Source organism: Vanessa tameamea, chromosome 13, assembly GCF_037043105.1.
Source record: "Vanessa tameamea isolate UH-Manoa-2023 chromosome 13, ilVanTame1 primary haplotype, whole genome shotgun sequence".
In the NCBI taxonomy this organism is placed as follows: domain Eukaryota; kingdom Metazoa; phylum Arthropoda; class Insecta; order Lepidoptera; family Nymphalidae; genus Vanessa; species Vanessa tameamea.
In genome coordinates, this window is record NC_087321.1 from 7584244 (window position 1) to 7609468 (window position 25225).

Sequence of the window (25225 nt, forward strand, 5' to 3'; positions counted from 1 at the left end):
GTGGATGTATTGCCTATATTTTAAATATCTTATGTTTTTGTTTTTAAATTATGTATATATATTTTAATGGCATGAATATTTTTCCATTAGTCAATATATATGAAAAAATTTTGCTAATTTCATAAATTATAAAAATAAATAAATTATAGGTTGGCACAATAAGATATATTAACAATTCCTTATATCGCCAATGCGCCACCAATGGGATTTAATAATATTACTCGGAATATCTTATAATAATTTGAAAGTAATTATTATAATAAATAAAGTCCGAATATGAACTCCCTGTTTCATGGAAATTCATAGACTGTTTAACCGCTTTAGAAATTTACTACTTAAATAATTTACTTTTTCTACTAGTGCCAAACAATTAGAGAGAAACCCATTCGTGCCTCCTTATTAAATATTGAAATAAAACAATAGCTTTTATAAATACATTATCTACTCATTTTTTATGGCTGCGACGATATAAAACTGTTTGTCAAATTAAATATTGTTATCGTGATAACATAACAATGGAAAATTCAGCTTTAAGTACATAAGAAATACGAATACAAAAGTCATGGTTCGATATTAAACTCTAAACAAATATTATACTAATATATATATATTATTAATATTATAATGAGTAACTAAATTGTTTTAGCAAGTATGTTTATTTAACACTCGAAAATTAATATTGAATATAAAAAGGCAATTAAAATTAAATGATATGTACGATGTATGTGTCAGATATAATCTTTCCAAAATTTAAAACCACTTGTAAAATACTTGTGTTACTTCTTAATGGGTCTACTTTTTAAAAGTTTTATTGCTAAATCTAAATCATAAAAAAATAATAATCAATAAGGTTCTTGTAAATAGTTTTTACAACATTCTACCGAGAAATCAACAGGAAAGAAAAAAATTGTAATTACTCTTTTTCATCATTCACATAAATAATTGAATAGTAGGAAACTGGTAACAGGACGATTACGCTCAGGAAGGCCGAGTCCTTACTTCTTTGGAGGATATTTATATTTCCATCGTTTTAACCAACACGATGAAAAGAGAAATCACAAATCGCAGTTGAAACTGGCATCATTGACCTAATTAAGTTATCGATTGTGGGAAGCAATCTCTGTGGTCACTCGTCGTTCAAAATTCAATTATTTTTAATTTTTCATAGAAATTTATCAAAAAAATATTTTAAGATGGTTTTTTGACCAACGTTACTTTTTTAATATAACAGATGCTACAAAAAGATGAGGTTACATTCAGTGGAAAATCGACAGAAATTTGATGTCAGATTGTGAAGAGAAGGATATAAAGAATTGTGGTGAATATAAAATTTCTGAAGGTGTTTCGGGGTAATGCTCCAAAACTCAGTTCCTTTTTTTTATTGAACATAGTTTGGCTGACTGGGTAATGGGCCACACCGTGAAAAGTTGTCACTGTCTATAGATATTGACAATGTTACAAATATTAAGCAGTCCTTACATCGCCAATACGCCACCAACCTAAGGAACTAAAATGTAATGTTCCTTGGGCATACACTCTTCACTAGAACAAAACAATATCTACTAAATATTACTATTTGGCGGCTGTTTTGGCGGTAGAATATATGATGAGAAGGTAATATTTGGAACAAATAAATAAAAGAGGAAATAAATCTTCTATATATATAGTAGATTTATATATATATATATTCTACTAATAGAATATAAATATTTAGATCTGTGCTAAATAGGAGTTAAATTTTAGGTCCTTATATTATTTTATTATTATTATTATAAATCTTTCCATTATAAGGTTCTTGTGATATTGTATTGTTAGCTATAGTAAGATACTTTATCACTTTTGAAAGTGGGCACAATACAAACTAATTATGACGATATAAGCAGTGAACACAACTACACATTGAGAATAAAATAAATAATTTTATTTTAAAAGCTAATAAAATAAAATGCTTCTTACCTTACATTCTTTGATCAAGTAACATCAACTAAGAATAAATAATAATGGTTTTATTGTAATCGATATTACAGTACCGCTACAGGTAATTAAATTATTTTCGATCTACGAACAAGAGATATCCGGGTTATTCGTAATATTGGAATTCGAGACTCCTTTTGCGACGCTTTTAACAAAGTAGGAATACTTACAGGATCAATTATATTAACAATATAATTAATTATTTTAATAGAACCAGTGACAATCGTATTGGATAAACACGAGAAGTAAAAATAAACTTATAACATCAATATCCAACTCCGCATAGTCAATAAATCCTTTCTGGAGTCAAGTATAATTTTCTACATGTACATAAAATCCGCAGACAACTTTTAACTTTGCTAATTAATAAATCTATAAAAGTAACATCCTGTAAATATCCTACTGCTGGGCTGAGGCCATTTAAGGAGGAGGTTGGAAGCCTATTCCACCACTCTGCTCCAATGCGGTTTCCTCGCGATGTTTTCCTTCGCCGCCATGCACGAAATGAATTGTATACACAAGCACATGGTAACAAAGCGGCGCTTGCCTGATGTTGAACCCGTAATCATCGGTTAAGATGCACGCGATTTATCCATTGACCGTCTCGGCCCTCGGCTAATTTATACTGTATATTACAAAATTGAATATAAATTGAATATATAACAATTATAAAATTTATTAGTGGGAAAATGTAACGACTGTAGTTCGACGCAGCGATAATTTCAAGATAATTTTCAGCGATAAACAGATTCGTTCGGGCGCCTATGGACGCTCGTAACTATATAGTTAAATATTCTGTTTTACGATGATTTATTATTTATATATGTACAACATACTTTATATTTATAAAAGTTAATTTTTAGATTTTATAGATTTTACATTCCAAACTATTGTATAGATATAATGTTAATCGCCGATTTGAATAGATTTGTTTTGATTTTGATCAGTACGATAATTCTTCTAACAAATGGTCCCTTTATCACATTCGAATAAAAACGTAATCGTTACCCTTCAGCCGTTTTCCTATTCTACACACACAACAAAAATTCGCAGATCAGTTGAAGCCGAGGCTTATTTATGTGAGGAATAGTCGAAGCTAGATCGAAATATAATCGGGAACGTATCGTAGCCGATATAAATTAGTAGGCTTGGTCTCCTGAAACCCGTCTCAGCTTAGTAAAACAGTATTTTTGTAAAACGTGATGAATTAATGTTCGTGATCGGTGCTCAAGAAGATTGTGGGCGATTCACTAAAACAATTTTTAAAACATTCTATAATGTATGTATAATACAATTATATAATAATTAGCTTAACGGTTTATGAAACATATGACATAGCATGATGTTGATTGCTCAATTTATTTATGCTTTATTACTTTTTACAAAAATACGGTGAGCATCGCCTACTTTCATTGGCACGGTAAGATCTTTAAGCCACTATTTATACTAGAAATTAACAGCCAAGCACCGGACCTCCTATTTTTGATCGTTATTGAGATAGTAAAAAATTAAGGGATTGAAATTTGCTTTTTGCTGTTTTATTTCTTGTGATACATATCGAAATAATGTCTATTATGAAACTTGATAAAGGTTACACTGGGGACTTCCCCAATATCGAAAAGTCAGCACTGTTTATAATTAGGCTAGTCGAGTACGCATATATACACAAATCCCTGCAACCACTAAGTATGCTTGACATTCCTTATCTTTATGGGGGCAGCCATTTACGAAGAATACTCATAATAATAGAAAATTATGAAGTGATAATTAAATTACGTGTGATAAAATATGTTATGCTAATGATTAGTCCAAGTATTTTTTCTGAACTTTTTAATGCTCCTAGCTAATGTATATAAAGTTGTATGTATTAAGCCTTAAATCTTTCTCTCATTCTTAGTCGCTCTTTATATCTTTAACGATTGTACCTCGAAGAAGATTGACGATATACCTATTATATTTTCTTACAACTTTTGGACAACTAGGGTAAATTGCGTCATATAGTCTCCATTTTTAACATAAAAAACCAAAGTAAATAACAATCGCATAATCAGTTTGTATGCGTGAAATGACTTTGCTTAGTGAAAAGAAAGCGTTAAATTAACAGAAGATTGCGAGTTCATATCGGGCCTAGCATCTCTGAGGTGTTATGTGCTTTTAATGATAATTTATAGATTTATTTTGAACTAATGATGATGGAAAACATAGTCAGGAAACCTATTATGTTGGATTATACTTTCCCATTAATCTTCACTTTGAGCAGTGTAGTGGAAACTCACGAGTTTCTGCCGTCCTTAATAATATTAAAGGAACGAGAATTCGTAGAATTTTGTAATAAAATATATAAATTCTTACCGTCATAATCCTTTCCGGTGCCAAGAATATAAGCGCTTCTTAGTAGATGCCCCATAATTTCAATTAATTTGCAATGCTGATATTGTGCAAAACGTATGTGTACAATACGTTACCATATATAACTTGATAAGTTTTATTACATAGATGTTGCGAAATTTATAAGATACCCTAAAGTTACTAGTTACTATTACAGTTTACTAAGAAAAATAAGAAAATTTAAAGATTATAAAGATAATTTTTACAAAACTACCGCACTAGTCGGCTCATGCGGTAATCGGCTACATCTCTGCTGCGAATAGAAATAATAACACGATTCTTTGATAGAAAGCCTCGAATGTACTTGTATCGTTACCGGTATACAAATGATGCGAAGTGAGCGCTAACCGAAATTATAGGTTGCGTTACTCATGATAACAACGAAAACCTTTGAGTGGAAACATTTATTATATTTGTCTCATTTTCCTATTCTTTTATTATTTAATTACGTAAGTCATTTTTGGGAATATTAGATATTTATTATATTTTAAATAAATAAATATTATTGGAATTATTCACTTATTTAATCCTACCAGTATTCTTCGCAGTTAAGGTCAACAGCTTAAAAAAGTAATATACGTGATTTTAAAAGAAAAGGGTTTATTTTACATTTGTAAAGATTGGAGTTTCGTATTTTCAGTCTCGATAAAATAAAATAAAACTTGCTTTGACTCAGTGTAGTATTAAAATAGTAATATTTTTTTTTATTATACGAAATTGACTCTATGCAATTCATATTTCAGGCAAGGTTAAGAAACAATAAAACTGTCTCTGTTATCAATTTGTGACGTGTGAACACACACAGTGCCACCGTTAAATTCTACGCAGTATCACAATTCAGATTTTCCTTGTATTAAGTATATTTTATCTTTAAAATCGACTAAAATATTTTAATGTCCCTAAATATTTAAAACAAATCCACAAATTATTTCATAGTTTAATTGTCAATTTTTAAAATGTAATGTCAAGTAAGCTACTCGATGCATGTTTCAGTTCCAGAGTTGATTTAAGTAAACAATAAAAAAAATGGAGACGCGTAAGCAAATATAAAATGCAATTCCGTTAAAAATCAGTTTGTTCTTGACGCGTCTCTGCAACTTAGATAATTTACTACTTATTTATATTCATATATACATATTATTATTATATTATATTCGTACTTATTAAAAAAAAAGTTTCGATTAAAATCTACTTTTTTCTTCTTATTTATAAAAACGATTAAACACTGGATATGTTTCAATATTTAAACAATAATTATCGGTCCAAATTAAAAATTGCAAGCCGGAAAACGACATTATTTCAATATTTTTTTTATTTTTTTCCCTCAAATATGCCTGAAAAACAAAAAAAATGAATATGATAGTTGTTCTGCAGATTATTTTAAAAACATAATCGTTTAATTAGCTTTCCGAAAATGTATAAAAACTAGGAATTTATTTCAAAGCAACCGAAATAAAATGATCAGAAAGGACACTGGTGGAAATTCGTATTCGAACAAGACCGAAATCGTACTAAAGGTCGCTCTTTAAAATTCCCAGAAAATTGATTTAAAATAATAACTAATGTAAAAAACTTACATATTACATATTATACTTATATATATACACGCACCAAACAAATATTATTTGTAACGTAAATAATTATTACACAACACCCAAGTCGAATTACTAACAAACATGGTATAAAATATACCAATTACATATTATGAATATTATTAAATTTCAGGTCCATTTAGAACACACGCAAAAAAACAGTTAATAAGTGGAAAATGAGCCATGACATTGAGTAGACTGCCAACCTTGAAAATTATTAATTGCCTTTAATAATTTTATCGATTATATTTATGCGAATCTAATCAGATATTATATTTTTGTCTAATATAAAAAATTATGAAATATTTAATATATAACATAACATTTTTCTATACTTAAGCTGAGATCTATAAACTCTAAAAGTACCTACTCATATAACTTTCATATTTTTAAATTGTACAAAAGTAACACCTATAAGAATCGTCCTGTATTACATATACCTATACTTAATTTTATTTAAATACTTATTTTAATAAAGTTATTTACAAAACTTGATATATGAACAAAATTTAAACATTTTTGTTTTTTTCAAGAAACTTCTGTACATTTTAAAGAATACACATTTTGCAGTATTTCTGTAATCAACATTTATTTTAGCAATCAAAATGAAATTTGTAATTTCCCCCAAGTTAATAGCGCGTTAAATTGTGAGAACCGCATCTTGCCAGGCATGGCCTTGGCAGTTTTACTCAAATTAAGGTCAATATAGAGGAAAGATGTAGGAGCGCGTATTTTTTATTTTCTATAGATATAGCAAAAACAAATAATTCGGATGAAAAATTGAACATTTCCGCGTTTCTTTATAGGTATATAAAAATAAAATCTGCTTAAATCATAAGATTTTATATTTTATTGTTAATAGACATTGAATTAGTTTTAGCTAAAACGACAGATTTACATATAAATATTTTATTATAACAATAACAATGTAATCCAGATCGAATCGTGAACGTTGTGCGCACGAGGCACGTGATTGTAAGACTGTAGCCATTCTAACTCCAGGCAAGTACAGAGAGTTTTTCTCTGCAAGAACAATTACTGAAGAACCTTCAACAGTTTTAAATTTTATTAGATTCAAATGCATATTCGTAACTAGAGATACAGCAATATACACTAAGTACTTACAGGACCAACGAGACATTAGAAAAAATAAAAACTGTGTTTTAATATTTTCCGTATTTAAAGAAATAAAAATAATGTTTTTATTTAAAGTTAACATAATCATATCAGTTTAGTGAATAGGTTTTTTAAATGTTCAAACAAAATAGGACTCGACCTGTTGTCATTCTAGAAAATAATTCTAGAAAGGTCCTTATAAGGTTTGGCAGATTTCGTCTTCCCATCTTCATAACTGGTGCGCTCTTCTATTATTATCGTCAACCATTTACGATCGTGTCCCATTTTTTATGTTTTATCTTAGTAGGTGTACCGTACACTAGGGTACACTAGGGTACAACGAGGCCGAAACTAAAACAGAGAGACATTTTTTATATCCAAAATACTTTTAATTCAGTTACCATTTAGAATAGAAGAAACTTTTTAAAGAAAATTTAATACATTTTTTTATACATAAATGAAGCTTTTTAAAATTGCTGATTAAAAAAACGACTCACATTTTTAGTATGAAAATTTCTAAGAACGGATTTTACCTATTTTAACTCCCAGTGGCAGGCGAAAGTTGCAAATATTAGATATAATTTTTATGTACTAAAAATTATAATATACTATTATGGGTTTTTTTTTAATTAATAATTTTTAAGACCTATTTGTTTTTAACCAAGAATTAATAAAAATGAAAAAGATTATCATTAAAAATTTTTTTACCTTTTATCAATAATATTTACATTATGTAGTGCCTCGATCTGGAGACTCCGAAACAATGAAAAATTGGACAAACCAAATATTTTTTTTATCCATGTCTCAATAAAAGGCTTTGTCGAAAAAATATTATCAATAAATAAATTTTGTGCGATGGCGAGATGTATGCTCCACATGATTTTTGAATATTAATTAGTACTTAAATAGAAAAGTTCCATTGATAAACAACTTGTTATTTCCACGCGCGCATTCAATTATTCGCTATTTATATTTAAATGCTATTTGCAAATGTATTAGGTATCTAATATATACACATTGAAGCGCAAATAGTGTCTCCTCGAACGCAGTCCTTGCATGCTGTTAAAGATAAGAAAGATTCTTTTGAGTGTTCCCATAATTGGGATGGACGACATTATTATATTTAATAAAAAGGCTAATTGAATCTAAAACACGTAGTTAGTTATCACGTTATCGTCACTGTGCAACGTAAAATGCAAATCAACAGTGAGAAAATGTATTTCATTATCATGTCCGTATAGACGTTATAAAGTTTCACAGACTAAAGAATACTACTGTTATTATGGGGAAATTCATAACCTGACCGAGGTAAAAGTTATGAAATACATTCCGAAAATAATACAATATTCTTATACAGTATTAATACAGCTGGGCAGGAGAATCAAGAAAAATGTTCTTGAGGAGAAGGCTTGGGGTTTATGCTGCAACGCTTCCTAGTTGCAGGTTGTTGAATAATGATCTAGCAGGGTTTCCCTTTTGATTTTTCTAAATATGTTTTTATCATTGAAAAATATATTTATGCATCCACTATGCCAGAGTAGGTACATACTAAAACCAGCGGAACCACGCTCAGTCCAGCTCTGCTAGCTTCCTTTACCTTGAAAGAGTCAGGTTCTGTTGCGATTTACACTGACGAGCTAATACCAGAAGTAATACCAGAAGGCTTACTCAAATCGAGCATCGAGGTGTAAACAATGTTCTAGCGATGTTTCCTTTCCGATCTTCCAAACAAATTCTCGACCATCATCGGCAAGGCTCTCCCCAAAACGCAGCGCAGTGTTTTTTGCACCAAAAATTCTTATCTAAAAAGTACAATATTTAATTAAAACGATATTTTATAAATGTGATTTAAGAATTACTTCTCAGAATATTCAAGTATTACAAAGAGGTCTTAATTTCGAAATGTCGCCTTAGCATGCTTTAAGTGAAATAGCTTCAGTTATAGTAGCAATACAATATTGAAATATAAAACAACAAATTGAGTGCTATATTAATCAAGTTTTACTGACTCTTTTCGGGTCACTGAAAGTAATGGTGTTTTGTATTCTTGTCGCCATAGATACAACCTCGCTGCCCTATAGTTATCGCATCTCGCTCGCATGTACCTAATAAAGTTCAAGGCTCTAAATTTACTTAACGAATAAAAAATATATCAACGGCCCAGATAATATTTTCATAAAACACGTCATGAAATTAATCTAAATATACTTACTCCGTTGTAGTCTCTTTTATTCGTATAACAATTATAACATAAAAAGTAAAGAACGTTCTTAAATATATTTTTTATATGTAGGACCAACTCTTTACCAATATGAGTCTATATAGTATGTAGCTTCTCTTTATTGTTGATGGTATAACTTTTTGCAAGTTCGGCTGGTTAGGCTTGTAGTTTGTACTACTATTAAATTTCTAAAAATGAAATATAATAATTGTAATAGTTGCATAATAAACATAATTGATGAATACATTATAAGTATTTTATTTACATATCCTGGAACCGTAAGATTTACCATACCATTCAATCATCAGTAATTCCGTCATGGAAAAAAAAACTTTGTTTTGATTTGAAATCTAAGTATATGTCACTGTTATAAGTGTTAAAAGAGATAAAACATTTTAGATTCTAAGCATTTATGTTAGTAATTGTATGGGCAAGTGTGCCACCTGATGTTAAATGATCACCACCACTCATAAACATCGTGCTGTAAGAAATATTACTTACATCGTCAATGCACCGGCAACCTTGGTAACTAAGATGTTATATGTCTTGTGTCTGTATTTACACTGGCTCACTCTTCAAACCGGAACACAACAATATTAAATATTGCTGTTTGCCGGTAGAATACCTGATAAGTAGGTAGTACCTATTCAGACGGGCTTGCACAACACACTACCATGTGGAATTTCTTCACATTTACAAATTGTACAGTCAGCATTATGTATAAAGTAACAGAGTACCAAATACATAGAAACCCCTCGAGTAGTCAATAACACTCAAATTGCCACTGCGAGTAGGTAGGGTCTGATGCGAATACGGAAACGAAAACTTGAATTCAAATACGGCCAAGCACCTGCACTAACTTGCCATGTGTTGTGATGTTCATATTTTCTTGAGATTTGCACTTAAGGAATATGTCCTCAGAAAACCTGCATGTGTCATATATATGTATCATGTAATTAATGTTTCTTTTACTCTTCAAGCTATTTCAAAAATAATAAATTTTATAAACTTATTTATTCAATCAAGTTATTTTTAAATTTATATTTTAATTTCCAACAAATGATCTGGTAATAATTTACAACGTAAAATAATCAAGACCTATCTACACTTACATTATAAATGTGAAAGTAACTCTTTCTGTCTTCACTTTTAAATCGCTCAACCGATTTAGATGAAATTTGGTAAGGAGATAGATGGAGTTCGGCGGAAGAACAATGGAGACAGTTTGCGTGTTATTGGTAAAGTTTTATAAATTTCGTGTACGTAAAGCAGAAGGTTCAGCTAGTTTAAAATAAATTCGTATGTTCAGTATTCACTTTTCAAAGTGAAGTATAATTTTATGTACTCGTGACTAAATGTCAGCAGCTGGAACGCCTACTGATGTAAAAGTTGCGGGATCGGTACTGACCTGCTTGAATTTTTACATTCCAATAAACCATATAAAATAAGATTTTAAGTCTGTAAGTATGTTAGAAGCTTATAAATGGAGATATTCCAATGTAGTAGTTAAACTTTAAACCTTTTTATGTTGTATAAAAAAGAGCTTTGACAATTAAAATTACACATTCGTTTTTATATTGTTTAATAAATTACAAGCAATAATAAATGTCATTGATTTAATTTTCTATATGTTTTCGTTTAGTTAAATGTTATGTGATTCCTGCTAAACCAACGTCAGCAAACAGATAAGCACTTAATTCCATACTTAAAAAAGTATCAAATTCCCATGAACTCACATACACTTCTATTAAGTTTTCATCTCTACAGTGAGCAATGTTTTCTGAAACAAAAAATATAATTAGTCATTGAGTTTGACTATGATATTATATTAAAACTCAAATTATAGAATTGTCTGGTCTATAGTATGTTAATGCTGTAATTAAGTCCTAATCTAGAATTAAGGTTATAAAGTAAAAAATAACAGACTCTAAATATAGTTATAGTTGTCCCATTGCTGGGCTAAGGCACATGTCTCCTTTTGAGGAGTTTAAAACTTAATACACCATGCTGCTCCTATGTGAGTGATTGATGTGGCAGATTTCCATCCGACCCATGCAGGCACACAATTAAGTAAATTTTTAATAATGAGTGTTAAATGCTTTAAAACATAATATTGGTTACTTTTACTAAAGTATAAATACACCTGTAATGATTTTTTTCAAATTAAACTCTTTATGCAAACTATTGTATATATTTAGAATATTTTCTGCAATTTCACTTGCCGACCAAGTGTTGATGACAGGTTCATGAGTATACTGCAGTTGGGCTAATGCTTGCATTTGATTGTTTATGATGCTAACACCTAAAAAATTCATTAAAAAATTAATATTTCATATATTGCAGTTTAAGAACAAATGTAGAAAGTATTAACGAACCTTCCACAACATTCTCTAAGCTGTCAAGGGCTTCTAATAAACTGTCTGTAAGTGGTTTTGTTTGGTGTGGATAATAGCCATCCTTATATTCATATAATTTTAGTGCAGATATAGATTTACATATCTTAAAGCCTTTTTCTCTAATAGTCGACCAATTACTTAACAGATGGTGTAGATTGGTTATGTGTGAATAAACTGTTTTTGAAATACCCGGACTGTCCTTGTTTGGTGTTATTATTTCTGTAAATAAAATTTGTTTTTTTTTTTTCTATTTTCTACATAAGATATCTGTCCAGTTATAGCATTATTATAAAAGTGTTTTACCTTTTGGAATAAAATTAATTAGATCATTTTTAGTTTTTGTAGGCGTAACAGACATTTTTTTGTTTCATAAATTATTATTTGTTTTTACGTGTAATAGTTTATAGCTAACAAGCTATGAGCAAAATATTTTTTTCAATGGCATAAACTAACTGCAGTAAGTACTACTACGAGATCAGAGCTAAGATGGAATTATTCAGGAGCAGATTGATCAGTGGAAGAGTTTAAATTCAAATGAAAGTGGCAATTAAACACGCTTACAGGGTACAGCATAAGTACAGCAGCAAGGGTACAGCTTAAAATAATATCTAACACAAAACAATTTGTAAAATAGACCTTTAAAAATCACAATGTTTACAAGGTTATGGGTTATAGCAAGTATAAATAGATTTAACTTTATATATACTCATATAGTTAAAAAAGAAGCTATATATTTGTCTTTCTGGCCATGCTAAGATGTATTATTTTAATGAAAACTAAATAAATTTAAAATTTTAAGTAAATAAACATTAAGCAGTCAAAATTAGGGTTACCAGATATATATATATATCTTTTGATATTAAAATAAATATAAAAAAATAATCTCGAGAAGGATGTAACTATTATATAGAAGAAAACTGAAATAATAAACAACAAATTACGGCATACTGTATTAATTATTAGCGTTAAATTATTGTTGCCAATTGGGTAAATATTTTAAAAATATGTATTTTTTTACCAATACTTTAATAATTGACAATATGACTCAATAATAACAAAAATTCTGGTAGGTTTAATAATTAAGCTGTTTTCATTTAGTATAATTAAAACAGCTTTATTATTCATAGCATCATTTAGTTTAATTTGTCGTTATTAGTGAGAACAGAAGCTTTTTTATAGTAGTCATTAATTATTCAATAAATAATAATGTTGGGAAAAATAATTTTGTTTCTGCCAGCACATAACAGCTTAGTCTCCAAAGCCGTATAATAAATATAAAAAAGTAAACTGTCACTTCATTTCATCATTTGTCAGTTGTCACTTGTTAGTAAGTAAACGTTTAACTGCCAGTACTTAGCCAGCTATATTTATAAATTTCTTATACCAATTCACTTTTTAGGTAACCGGCATTGTTTATTTAAAACATGAAAAATTAATCGGTTTGGCTTAACAAAATTAAATTATATAAACTGTTCGGATTATCATATAATTATTTTTTAGCTTAATTTATTCGTTTTTATAATGTTAATATTAATACACAGTTCAAATTCCCTATTTAACAATATCCTTAATACAGGACTATGTCTGGACCCGTTCAAGATGTAATTGAAGAAGACGCTGCTGATTTACAATTTCCTAAAGGTATAGCATGTTCATATATTACACCAATTATTATAGTTTAAGTGTATATAACTTAATTTTTCTATATTCTATTATTATAGAATTTGAAAATGCGGAAACGCTATTAATATCTGAAGTTGACATGTTACTGGAACATAGAAAAGCTCAAAATGAATCAGCAGAAGAGGAACAAGAGTTTTCTGAAGTGTTTATGAAGACACTTACATACACCAATATGTTTAAGAAATTTAAGAACAAAGAAACCATAACTGCTGTCAGGAAGTAAGTACAAATGGCTACTATGCCTAGAATAAACAAATTAAAATATACTTGATAAAAGCTATAAGGTATTCAAACAAAACTTAACTGTAATGTTGTGTACATACATTACAATTCCTTTCCATTATTTTCTAATAATTATTTAACTTTTTATTTTAGTCTACTCCAGTCTAAGAAGTTACATAAGTTTGAAGTTGCAAGTTTGGCAAATTTATGTCCAGAAACACCAGAAGAAGCAAAAGCATTGATTCCATCTTTAGAAGGGAGATTTGAAGATGAAGAACTCAGAATATTATTAGATGACATACAAACAAAACGTAGTATACAGTACTAATAAATTTAACTAGTTTTTTATGTTTGACTTTTATTTCTGCCGCTTATTTTATTTCATGCAAAAACTCATTATCTTTAAACTCTGAGAAGTAAAATAATAAATGAATAATTTAGTTTGAAACCACTATTTTTAAATAAAGTTATCCTAAAAAGTTGTAGAAATTTTATGTATTTTGGGTCTATAAAGAAGTATGCTTACTAGCCATTGTAATTTTTTATTAAAATAAAAAAGCAGTTCTTAAATCAGTCTGTATATTGGATATGTCTGCAATACAGCAAGATACATTACAATGAAAACAGGTAAAAGTGATAAAATATTGGAAACAAAAATAGTAATTAGAATTTCTTCTCTGAAACAAAACTATAATAAAACCATTCTTATCTTTACTTAAAATCGATACTATTATTATTGATGTTAATTAATGCCTCTAAAAACAAGCCTTTTGTCGAGCATTACGCGTAAAAAAAATTAAAGAATTTTTTTTCAATAAACCTCAACAATTTTAGAAAACTAAAACTCAACAATCCTCTCATAATTTCCTTAATCACTAATTTTGTTGCCTAAACATTATTTTTAACAAAATGCTAAACAAAAGGCTTGCTTGAATTATAAACTTATCTCAATGGGCACTTTTGGTTTAGTTTTAATGTTAGTATTTAATCTAATATCATAGTAATAAAAATTACAAACTTATCAATCATCTAAAAGCAAACATTAAAATAATATTAACCATCTATAAAAGAACTATCAAATCTAAGGTCCTAGCAAAATTACTTTTATGGTACATCTTGCACAACTCCTACCCTGAACATACAAAAATATCTTTATGTACTTTAAAAAACATTAACATTTCTACATAAAGTTGTTTGTGGTAAATATGTTTTTCCAATAATTGGTAGGTAGTAGTGGAATGTGGCAACAACTTTACGTAGAAACTTCCTCCACACCCAGTGATTTACATAAAATGATTTGGTAAGGGTACCTTTAATAGCACACATTTATTAACAGCTAATATTTTCGGGTCACCTAAACTTACTAAACCTTAAATTAGGTAACGATATCGGGAAAGATAAATCCTAAAGTACAACCTGGACCTGTGACATAAATCTAAATATTGTAAGTATTATGTTAATAAAGCATAACATTGTTTTGGGGTTCGTGTGTGGGTAATCTATAACGTCACGGAAGCTAACAGGAAGCAATGCAATTATAAAGCTTACAATTACGGAAACTGTACATATTTTGTTATAAATGTGCAACTAAGTAAAGGATTTGAGAGGAGACGAAACAAAATTTCCAGTTTGATACAGCATTCTCGCAGTTTTACGACGTACACGGTTCGCTAGAATATTTGTCAACATTACAGCTAGATATTGCACTTATGAGAAAAATCTACACAGTAATCCGGTTTTTAAATACTGGCTCGGCTTTGTCTTTCATATTTAAATGATTTTCATTTTCTGCGCAGCGAATGTTATCATTATCCTTATTAAATATTTACTACTAATGAATGTGAAATCATAGATGACTTTTTTTATTAGCTTTGTATAATACTACTGAATATTTTTTAAAGTATCTACATACATGTACTTTAATAAAAATAGAAACGAAATTATTTGTACAAATATCAAAACATTTTTTAGAATTGATCATTTGTCACATTCACCGATAAATAAAAATAAACTGCCTTCCAGTTACCGTAAGTCCAAAAGATATTCAACATCCTACCGTGTCATGTCACAAGCCAGTAACAGCCCTCACTTTACACATCTAAAAATCACTCCTCAGCACCTTCGGTAACACTTCACAACTCGTGGTTACTGCTTACTTTGTGCAAGACCTATAAACGTTAGCTGATAAATAGATACAAGCACTCACGTGTTTCAGTACCGAAAGTTGTCAAGTAACAATCAATATTCACTTACATATCACATTCATTTGTTAAAAAATAACCAATACACACATATATAAATTATAATATATAAATATCAGCAACTCGAAATTTACAATCACAATGTTTACATTTGAAATTCGGCATATATCATAAGTATGGCTCTTAATAAAAATTTTGATTTGAGCAATGACAAGATTTAAAATACTCTATATTCCAAAGGTGAGCCGTCAAAAATATTTTTTTTTCTGCCGTCGAAATTTACAAAACATTAAAAAAAAAATAAGCAGATCTTACTATGTTTTCAACATTCTACGTTATCAGTCTCGATGATAGAAATGCGTTTTGGCCAAAATGAGAGATCCAATTGGCATGGTCCATTCTTTCCTATCCGAATGATATAATAACGAATACCGTGTCTATCCAATATACCCAGTACAGATACCTGACACCCTACGCATTTCTTAAGAAAAGTTTAAAAAAGCTGTATACATACTCTTTATATACAATCGAACGTTGATATTATTATCTATGTGTAATTTACCTCTACGAGGCGATAATAATTCAATTTCTAATACCAGATTAAGAGCAAATGGCGCACATGCTAGTTAGTATAAACTTCTTTTTATATTAACTTTATTATAATCATTGTCAAGATACCTGTACCAAAGCATGAGTAAAGATTTCAAAAATCAGTCTATCTTCTTCCACATTCTTATGTCAAATCCCATTATTTAAAGCTATCTTCATTAGAAAAACAGCCTAGATCAAGCTTACCACTCCTATCCCGTCTCCGATACTCTGGCCCTTGAGAATTTTGGTCCAAGTTTATTTATCACCAAAGATAAAAACATAATAGCAATTTACTCAGAATACTAAATCAAAATTAAAAATGTGTTATTCGAACTATTAATTTGTAATACATAATATATCAGTTTATATACACACATTTTAAAGAATATTTGAGATCAAAATTGATATCCAGTCACTTTCCGCGTCTGCTTCTTCACTTCCTCTCACTTCATCATTAAACGATACTAAATACTCTATACGAAAATCAAATCGATATAGTAATATGAAATCTGTGCTCAAGTTGAAAATGCAAATAATACGCAAAACGGTTAGTGACCTTGCTTTGGTTGGTTTAACTAAATCCAGTTCCGAAATAGTCGGTAGCGTCTTCGAACGACACCAAATGTCCTCATTCAATGGAAATTGACAAACATCAAACATTAGGTTACTAAATTATTACAATGGACATAGCTATTTGCTATTTTTTTAGTATCCAAATAGAAAAATTTAACTTATATACAATTATTGTCACTACTGATTAAATTTGTGTTGTACTCTTTCAGATAAGTATGAATAAGTACTACCAACATGCTATGTTATAACAAAATATTAAGTGTTTCGATTTTTTTACATAATATTTTGTAACACAAAAGAGTTTGTATCCGGTTTAATTAAATGTAAACATGCCATTAATATATTAGCAATTTGGTAGGTTTTCCTTAAAATAGGGTTTTTTTACAACGAATTTAATTGCTTAATGCATTGTTGAATGTGTAGTATACACTTAAGTCAGAATGAAAATGTGCACACAGTGTACTATTTCTTTTTAACAAATATTTAATATATTAATGACATGCTCGATTTATTATACCAAAAACGCTTTGACAAATTTTTAAAACAGATTATTTGTTTTCATTTCATATAAAAGATCATATCCATAAAGGCTGTAATTTTTTTTTATATGAAGTCGAAAGTATTAATTTGAATTCACCTGTAATTTGATATTACTAAATAAAATTGATTGATTTATTTAATTAAACTATAAAAACCACGAATTTTCACACTAACGTGTTTATATAAAGCAAAATATTGAAAATTTTGAATAGAGCCAGGTACTAGTTTAATACTATATCCTAAATCATCATAGTTAGCTGTTCACTCAGCTGTCAAGGAAACGCCATTCTCAATCGACGACAAAGGATTTCTCCATCGAAATTATAATACATTTACTCATATGAGGCGGGCGACATGGCTTTGATACTTACAACTTGATGAATAATGTAGAATGAAATTACCTAATGTTACGAGAGATTGAATATTGAAAAATATTGACTAAATAAAAATTAAGAACCTTTAAATATAGTGAAAGTAAAGGTTTGCCTTTATATATAAAATTAAATACCGCTCTTAGCTTGGGTCAAGATATTACCACATAAAAATGACAACTTTCACATCTGTATATCGACGTCTAATAAATTAATTTTGATATTAAAAATATTCGAATCATAAAATATTTCCATCAATTCTATTCAGTATCGGGCGGCAACATCTCGAACCGGATGAATTCATCCCAGTCCGTGTCGAATGATATATAGGAGCGTGTCAATATCTTCCCGAGGTTCGGGGATTCGTCCGGGGCCGATGTCACATGAGTAAATTCCCCACAGAGACAAAGCTTTATAGAACCGCAAAGCGATAACTACAATATTGCACAACAAAGCACAGCTATATGACGGTGACCTCCACATACACGCTTGCAGTTGACAAGATGGGTTTGCTTCAGCTCGGCTAGTTGACAATCTTATGGCACGAGAGTCAAATGACGCGTTAAAGATTGTAATTTTTAATAATATTCGATGGATTGAAATAATAATATTTATATATAATTAAATAAATCAATTATTTCTCATGTGACAACCCTACCAAAAAAAGCATAGATTTTGTGCACTCCCTAGGGGCTTTGTCTCTGTGGGGTATTTACTCATGTGGCGGTGCGCGAGTGTATGTGTGTGCATGTCTTTGTCGAGGCGGCAGTCGTCAGTCAGTGCGGCTCGGAGTGCGGCTCGGAATGAGGCTCGGAGAGCGGCTCGGCGGGCGGTGCGGGCTGCAGCGGCTGGAAGGCGGAGCCGAGGGACGGCCGCAGCGTGAACCCGTGCACGGTGGGCTTCATCACGGAGATCGGCTCGGTGTATGAGCCCTCACCGGCTTTGAGGTTAACCTGTTAATCAAAAGTTTTTATTTAATGTATTCAGGTACAATAGTGGCTGTTGTCACTGGCCAGGCATAAATGAATGGCCAGGCATGAATTATTAAACTTGACGTAGGTGACAAAGTCTAAAACTATGTGGATATTCCTAGCCAGAAATCGAAGGAATATTGATTTTCTAAATAATCCAACGGTGACACTTTACTTTTCATCAAACTCAGCATTAAGTGTTCTTTGATTATTTTTATTATTCATCACAGATTCAGACTTGGCCCCAGAGTATATAAATAGCGAAATAAAAATTGAAGTAAGACAACACCATCATAAAATGTTACCTTTTCACAACCATCTGGAGGTTCCCGGGCTAAGAAGCGATTAATTTGTGGGGAAGTTCCGAGCTTCGAACCATCAAGATCAGGTGATGAGCACACACTTCCACCTGAAATGAAATCAATACAAAATTAATGTAAGTAATTTTATAGAACTTTTAAGATAAAAATTAAACTTCTAAAAAGCTTGTCTGTCTACCAAAACAAAGGTTGCAGATGATTTAATATTAATTATATTGGATGTGCTATTAATAATTTTGTAATGCTATTTTTAATGAATACTAGTCATTTTATAGGGTACTTTTTTTAATTTTTTAAACAATCTAAAAAATATGACCTCTTAATACAACCACCATGCAACTAATCATAATTATTGTAAACATAAAATGGTATGACTCTTGTTTTGAGATGATGTAATCATGAGTTGACTATACACAGTTCCATTTTGATTCGAAAACCAGATTTTTAATTACATTATAAAGTACTAAAAAGGTCCACCACCCATAACACGAATAAAAAAAGTCTTATTGTTAAGAATCATTACAAAAATCAACACAATAATTTATAAACTAATGTTTCTCAAACACCAATTTCCTGTCTTCATTTTTAAAATTTAATCTAAAACTACTAACATGTTATAGTCTTAAGAAAATTAGTGGTATAACCACTATTTAGTAATTAAAGTAATTTGTAGTAATATTATTAGTTTCAATTCAATTCCAATAAGTAGATGTTAGATTTAAACATAACTTTAACACCAATATGTGATGTATTTTTTTTAAATACTTTGACATGAATAGTTACTTTATTTATTTTAATTCATATATACCTATAAGGATATACATATAATATATTTATAACAAAGTTTTTAATAAATTTAATAAAATAATTTACACTCAAAACCTGACATTACTAAGAGTAAACTATACATGGCCTTACTTATAAACATTGTTTAGAGGGTATAAATGTAGTTAAGACATTTGAAACTCAAATCAATGATGGCAGAAAAAGAAAATAAACTTACTTTTGTAAGCTTTCACAATGTTTATATGTCAAGCTAGTTATATATAGATATTAAAATAAATAAATTAACTTAAAAATTCTCATGCTTGGATGTTAATAATTATTGTGTTTCGTGCTAACATCTAATAGGTAAGGGATTTTCTAAATATAAGATCACACTGCAACAACTACAAGAAATATTATAAAAACTTCAGATTTTTTAAATCATATGATATTAGAGGACAATTTATTATAAAAGGGAATACTATTCAATTCAATATAGATCATATTTGTTAAGTTGTAGTGTGCTCTAATTGGAAACAAAGATAGATTTAAGACCTGCCGCAAGTAGCTCGGCTGAGCCCGCACTGGAGAGTGAACCTCGTGATGGAGGATCTATACCCATAATTCACAATCATTTTATATCTTACCATAATTGATAGTCACAAAATTAATTTATGATATCTTTAGTAACTATGATAAATTATCTTATTGTAAACATATTTTGAACTTTTAAAGCAATAAATGTTTACCATTTATAGTAAAGAAGATCAAGCAAGGAAAGTTAGCTCTAAATATACACTTAAGGAAACACCAAAATTATGTTATAGCAGTAATTAAGAATCTTATTAGTAAAATATACCTGAAGAATGAGCTGTATGACAAAGATCATGAGGAGTCTGTGTGTTGACTGAACGCCTCAGAAGTTCTGCAAGTGGTGCACGATGACCTTCAGGAGTAACCTAAAATATGAAAATTGTACATATTTAATTAAAATGTTTAAGAGTATATTTATTTTTGCTCTAAAAAGGGTTCATTCTTGTAGACAGATTTATTTATACTAGTGTTCATCCAGTGGTTGCAATTCTACCATAATCTTTATTGATAATTTGACCAAAACATATAGGAATTTGCATGTAAATTTTTTTTTAAATACCTAATGAGGAAAACGTACTTGTCTTTGACTTGTAGTCTTTTGTCTTTGACTGTGAAGCCAGAGTCAATGACTTCATCTGTTACCTCTTCATGTTTAAGTTGCTGAACTGATTAAGATTAAATTTAGTATGGAGATAGTTTGAATCCTGAGGAAGGACATAAAGCACTTTTTTATTTCACCCCTCGGGGGAATAAAAAGAGGTATTGCATATAGTTATAGTTTCACTAATTTTTTGTAGGTAAAGCCACAGGTTCACCTAGTAGATTCATATATTAGCTTTATATAATAGTCACACTAAGATATTTTGTGTCCGACTTGTATTATATTATGATTGTTACACAATTACATACATAAAATTTTAAAAAATCTAACCTTATCTCGTAGTCTATCAAGATGTGGAGTCTGAGTACCACTAGCTGGACAAAGAACAAGTCTTTCAATTTCTTGGTTTAGACCCTCAACAGAAGACCGTGCTGCTCTTAAAGGTACACCGCCACTACCAAAACGGGACCCTATAAAAAATAAAATAATATGTGGTTACAAAATTGTTCAGTTATTACATTTTTTATTTATACATTAAGTATATTTTTTTATTGTTATAGTTTACACTAATATATAATTTTAATGGAATTTATTTAAGGTACTCACAAAATCCTGGACTCATTGAATGTGTGGAATATTCTCCTGATGCTGTGGACTTGTGAGGTCTTTGTAGACGACTTCTTAAAATGAAACGGTCCAATTTGTCATCATCAGAGCCCCTAGATGACCTCCCAGAAAGTCCACCTCCATCATCTGTCTATTATGAAAGAAATATTTAAAACATAGAAATATTAGCATATGTTTATATTCATAAATTATTACAATTTATAAATACTTAAATTAGTTTTTAAAATATTCTTATGATATTATTTGATGATTGTACTGTTGTAAAGTAATAATAGACTCATTTAGTAAGCAGTAGCAGCATGTAAATGTCCCATTGTTGGGCTAAGACCTCTCCTATTAAGGAGAAGGTATGGAGTTTATACCACCAGATTGCTCCAATGTTGGATGGCAGATACACATAACACATGTAGATTAACACAGATTTTCATCTAACACATTCAGGTTTTCCCTATGTTTTCCTTCACATTTACTTACTCTGTACCTAGAAAATATGTAATTATCTTTAGAGGAAAATAAATGATTGTTACAAAGGTGTAAACAATATAGTGAATAAGAAAAGCTCCTTTCTTATATCTTGACGGGAAAGGAAAATTGTTTACTTGTGAAAAATATCTACCATTACTTATTAATAACTTAATATATACATATATAGTTTAATAATTATATTCATCTTTATAAAAATTCTTATCAATAAACTCAAGCAACTAATAAATGAACTGAATTTTAACATTGCAATAATATTCAACATGAAATTAACACTTCAACAGAATAATCAATAAAGATTTTTGTCAGATAAAATAACAAAGTTAACTATACGAAGTAAGAATGACTTAAAGACTCGATTAAGTAAGCAAAATGTAGAGAATGATATATAATTTGTTTTAAAAAAGTATGCAATACCTATATATTATAAATGAGATACATTCAAAATAAATATCTACACTTACATGAAATATTGGTAAAGTAAAAATCCTAAATAGCCATGTATATGATATAAATTTACATTTTCTGCCATCCCTAATAAAAAAAAATATTTACAAAGGAATTTTTAATATATTTTTTGTCTGTAAATCTTATTTGTTTTTGATAATCAATAATAAATAATATATGTAATGCCACAATAAAATATATGAAATAATCTACAATATAGAACTAATTCTATCAAAGTGAAACTTTAACAATAAATTATTACTAGATATATACTATATTCCAACCATAAGAGGAGAAAAGCCAAATAAACAACATTTATGAAAAAAAGGGTTTTTAATTTTGATAAAACTTATCAGAATTTTGGAAGTAAAATTAGTTATAATAAATAGTTAAGTGTAGTAGTATTGTATTATAAACAAAGATATATTAATCATAAACTCTTAGTAATGCACAATATAGCTGAGCTTTTAGCAAATTGCATTAATTACATAAATCTAAGCTTTGTTTGTTTATCTCTATTCCTACGTCGATTTAAATAGACTATATGTATATATGTTTTCTGACAACAATAAATAGCAGCTTATATATTAACAAATAGTGTGTGTATATTCTAGAATCTTACTTGTGTAGACTTATCAACTTGAAGCTGGCCTGCGTGGAGGTAGTAATCCCTGGGCCATTGTCCTTTGTGATATAAAGTATCTAGAGAGGCTGTGCGTCTGATTACATTGGACCCAAACCGTCCTTTGCCTATAATTATAAAAACAAAATATTTTAATAATATGGGATTTGCTATTTTTGGTTTGGATTTCTGTATTTATAATACTTTTATTTATTAACTAATGCAGTTTAATCATTTTAAGGAAGAGAGTTTAAAGCCCTATGACAGTATTATTGATATAAAAAACAATAATTATTTCAAACCAAATATTAACATTTAAATCACAATCACTTTTTTATTGAATTAATAACCATATAAACTCACATAGTTGTTTAGTTAAGTTTTTATAAAAAGTTTAAAGTTAAATTAGCCAAAATAATAATATTTTTATTAATTTCTAATACACAATAGCTCATCGTAAGAGAGTACCTTTGTAGTTAACAGCTCCTGGACTTCTTTGACCAGAGAGGGCATGGTCTGGTGATATTCTTCGCCACACATTTGTTGGCGAAAGTGTCGGACTATTGGCTGCATTCTTTTTGAGCCCCCCACTTTGCTTCATCACAGACGACACAGGCAGTGTCGCTCTCATAGGACCCTGTTTTCCAACAGGACAGTCCGATTGTTTTCGAACACGACCCGACATTTTCGTATTCGATACGTTACACTCACTTAAATAAACTATTTTTGCACCAACTATAACATATAAACTAAAACACTTAACCACTATAATGTCCAATAAAATAACAGAAACCGCCGACGCCGCACAGGTTCTTTGTAGAGGGAATTTGTTAGGCCTTATAAAAGCTGCGCTACGTAGTTATTTCAATGATTATACTATACAGTATTGTTACCGGTGAGTTCGTTAAACGATAAGTAAACATGGAACCTCTGTGTTTAACCTTCATCTAGCATTTAATGGATAAAACAGAATTTATCAAACAAGTCACATTTTTTTCTGCACTACAATGGATGAATGAATAAAACTGACAGATGACATAGGACATCGCGCCATTCCTAGACTTTTAAAAAATACATTTTAACTAAATATCACTTTGTATGTTTTTAATTGAAAAGAAAAGTAAGATAAAATTATGCATTAATGACCGAAACAAAACGATTTATTTCTACTCATCGGCATTGCAATTAACAGCTGATTACTCCGCCATGACATGATTGTCTGTGGTCGGAGTAGGCGTAAAATGTTACTATAACAAACTTATACACAAACAAATATTTTTAAAACAACATTAGGCACGCGCCACAAGCAATGTCTTTGTATGTTTTGATACTATAGTGTAATGCTTGTACTAAAAACAATATGGACAGTTTGATATCTCATATTATGTACAATAACTTGTATTTAATTTTACTTAATGTGTGGATACTCGTTGATTTTGCTCGATTGAGTGTTACTGATAAATACCTCGCACAGAAACCTTACATCCCTGTAATTGCGTCTGCACAGCGTCTGCCTCGATTAGGTAAAAAATACAAAAAATATTCGTTAAAATATAAGTATTCTATAAAAAAGGCGGAGGCTCCCTTGGTATTCTTACCCACTGAATATCTTAAAAAAAAAACTTAAAAAAAAGAATTAACTAATTCAGAGAATACTTTGCATATTTATTTCTATTACTTCTGATTGCTTTTAATTTGTTTGGCGCCTCTTCTCCAAACAAATCTAGGTGAGGAAATGATATAGGTTAATATATATAAATATTTAAGTTTGTCCTGTAACCAATACCAAGAAAGAAGAATTGATATTACTCAAACGAAAACATATCACGTTTATCTACGCCTTATGCAATCTTATTTTCACTGCCCTTGTCCCAAGCTATTAGAGTTCGGCGCAGCATGTCTTTTCCTTCTATTCTCTATCTGATCG

At 29.6% G+C, this 25225-nt stretch overlaps 4 protein-coding genes across 7 annotated transcripts in view; 1 reads left to right on the forward strand and 3 right to left on the reverse strand.

Annotated features, from left to right (window-relative positions):
- LOC113403330 (uncharacterized) overlaps positions 1–4692 on the reverse strand; it is a 53004-nt gene extending 48312 nt beyond the window's left edge. For 2 of the 3 annotated variants that reach the window (XM_026643838.2, XM_026643836.2), the window contains exon 1: positions 4327–4692. In XM_026643838.2, coding sequence (XP_026499623.1) covers positions 4327–4332 — 6 coding nt within the window. In that variant the 5' untranslated portion in view covers positions 4333–4692. The remainder of the gene's footprint in view (positions 1–4326) is intronic. The other variant, XM_026643839.2, reaches the window with a different exon arrangement.
- A 6168-nt stretch (positions 4693–10860) lies between these two features.
- Positions 10861–12432, reverse strand: LOC113403332 (cyclin-dependent kinase 2-interacting protein-like). Its single transcript, XM_026643841.2, has 4 exons — positions 11991–12432; positions 11667–11906; positions 11435–11593; positions 10861–11071 (listed from the first exon to the last, which is right to left on the reverse strand). The coding sequence occupies exons 1-4, from the start codon at positions 12043–12045 to the stop codon at positions 10941–10943; spliced, it is 585 nt and encodes a 194-aa protein (XP_026499626.2). The 5' UTR covers positions 12046–12432; the 3' UTR covers positions 10861–10940.
- A 635-nt stretch (positions 12433–13067) lies between these two features.
- Polr2d (RNA polymerase II subunit D) lies at positions 13068–13940 on the forward strand. The gene is made up of 4 exons (XM_064216676.1): positions 13068–13086; positions 13264–13328; positions 13409–13589; positions 13746–13940. The coding sequence occupies exons 2-4, from the start codon at positions 13268–13270 to the stop codon at positions 13918–13920; spliced, it is 417 nt and encodes a 138-aa protein (XP_064072746.1). The 5' UTR covers positions 13068–13086; positions 13264–13267; the 3' UTR covers positions 13921–13940.
- Positions 13941–14154: 214 nt separating this feature from the next.
- LOC113403341 (protein FAM117B-like) lies at positions 14155–24528 on the reverse strand. Of its 2 annotated transcripts, XM_026643855.2 has the most exons (8): positions 23767–24528; positions 23299–23426; positions 21726–21876; positions 21450–21589; positions 20784–20883; positions 20480–20536; positions 19145–19248; positions 14155–18821 (listed from the first exon to the last, which is right to left on the reverse strand). In XM_026643855.2, the coding sequence occupies exons 1-8, from the start codon at positions 23981–23983 to the stop codon at positions 18645–18647; spliced, it is 1074 nt and encodes a 357-aa protein (XP_026499640.1). In that variant the 5' UTR covers positions 23984–24528; the 3' UTR covers positions 14155–18644. The 2 variants fall into 2 exon arrangements, with proteins under 2 accessions (XP_026499640.1, XP_026499641.1); XM_026643856.2 differs by lacking the exon at positions 20480–20536.
- Positions 24529–25225: the final 697 nt, after the last annotated feature.

Excerpts from the sequence above, each read along its gene's own strand:
- Polr2d (XM_064216676.1), top strand. The coding sequence starts at position 13,268 with ATGTCTGGACCCGTTCAAGATGTAATTGAAGAAGACGCTGCTGATTTA. Across the intron at positions 13,329-13,408 it reads TGATTTACAATTTCCTAAAG|AATTTGAAAATGCGGAAACG; the intron begins GTATAGCATGTT and ends CTATTATTATAG. Across the intron at positions 13,590-13,745 it reads ACCATAACTGCTGTCAGGAA|TCTACTCCAGTCTAAGAAGT; the intron begins GTAAGTACAAAT and ends TTTTTATTTTAG.
- LOC113403341 (XM_026643855.2), bottom strand. The coding sequence starts at position 23,983 with ATGTCGGGTCGTGTTCGAAAACAATCGGACTGTCCTGTTGGAAAACAG. Across the intron at positions 23,427-23,766 it reads AGGAGCTGTTAACTACAAAG|GCAAAGGACGGTTTGGGTCC; the intron begins GTACTCTCTTAC and ends TTATAATTATAG. Across the intron at positions 19,249-20,479 it reads AGCCGAGCTACTTGCGGCAG|GTGGAAGTGTGTGCTCATCA; the intron begins GTCTTAAATCTA and ends ATTTCATTTCAG.
- LOC113403332 (XM_026643841.2), bottom strand. The coding sequence starts at position 12,045 with ATGTCTGTTACGCCTACAAAAACTAAAAATGATCTAATTAATTTTATT. Across the intron at positions 11,907-11,990 it reads AATTAATTTTATTCCAAAAG|AAATAATAACACCAAACAAG; the intron begins GTAAAACACTTT and ends TTTTATTTACAG. Across the intron at positions 11,594-11,666 it reads CTTAGAGAATGTTGTGGAAG|GTGTTAGCATCATAAACAAT; the intron begins GTTCGTTAATAC and ends TGAATTTTTTAG.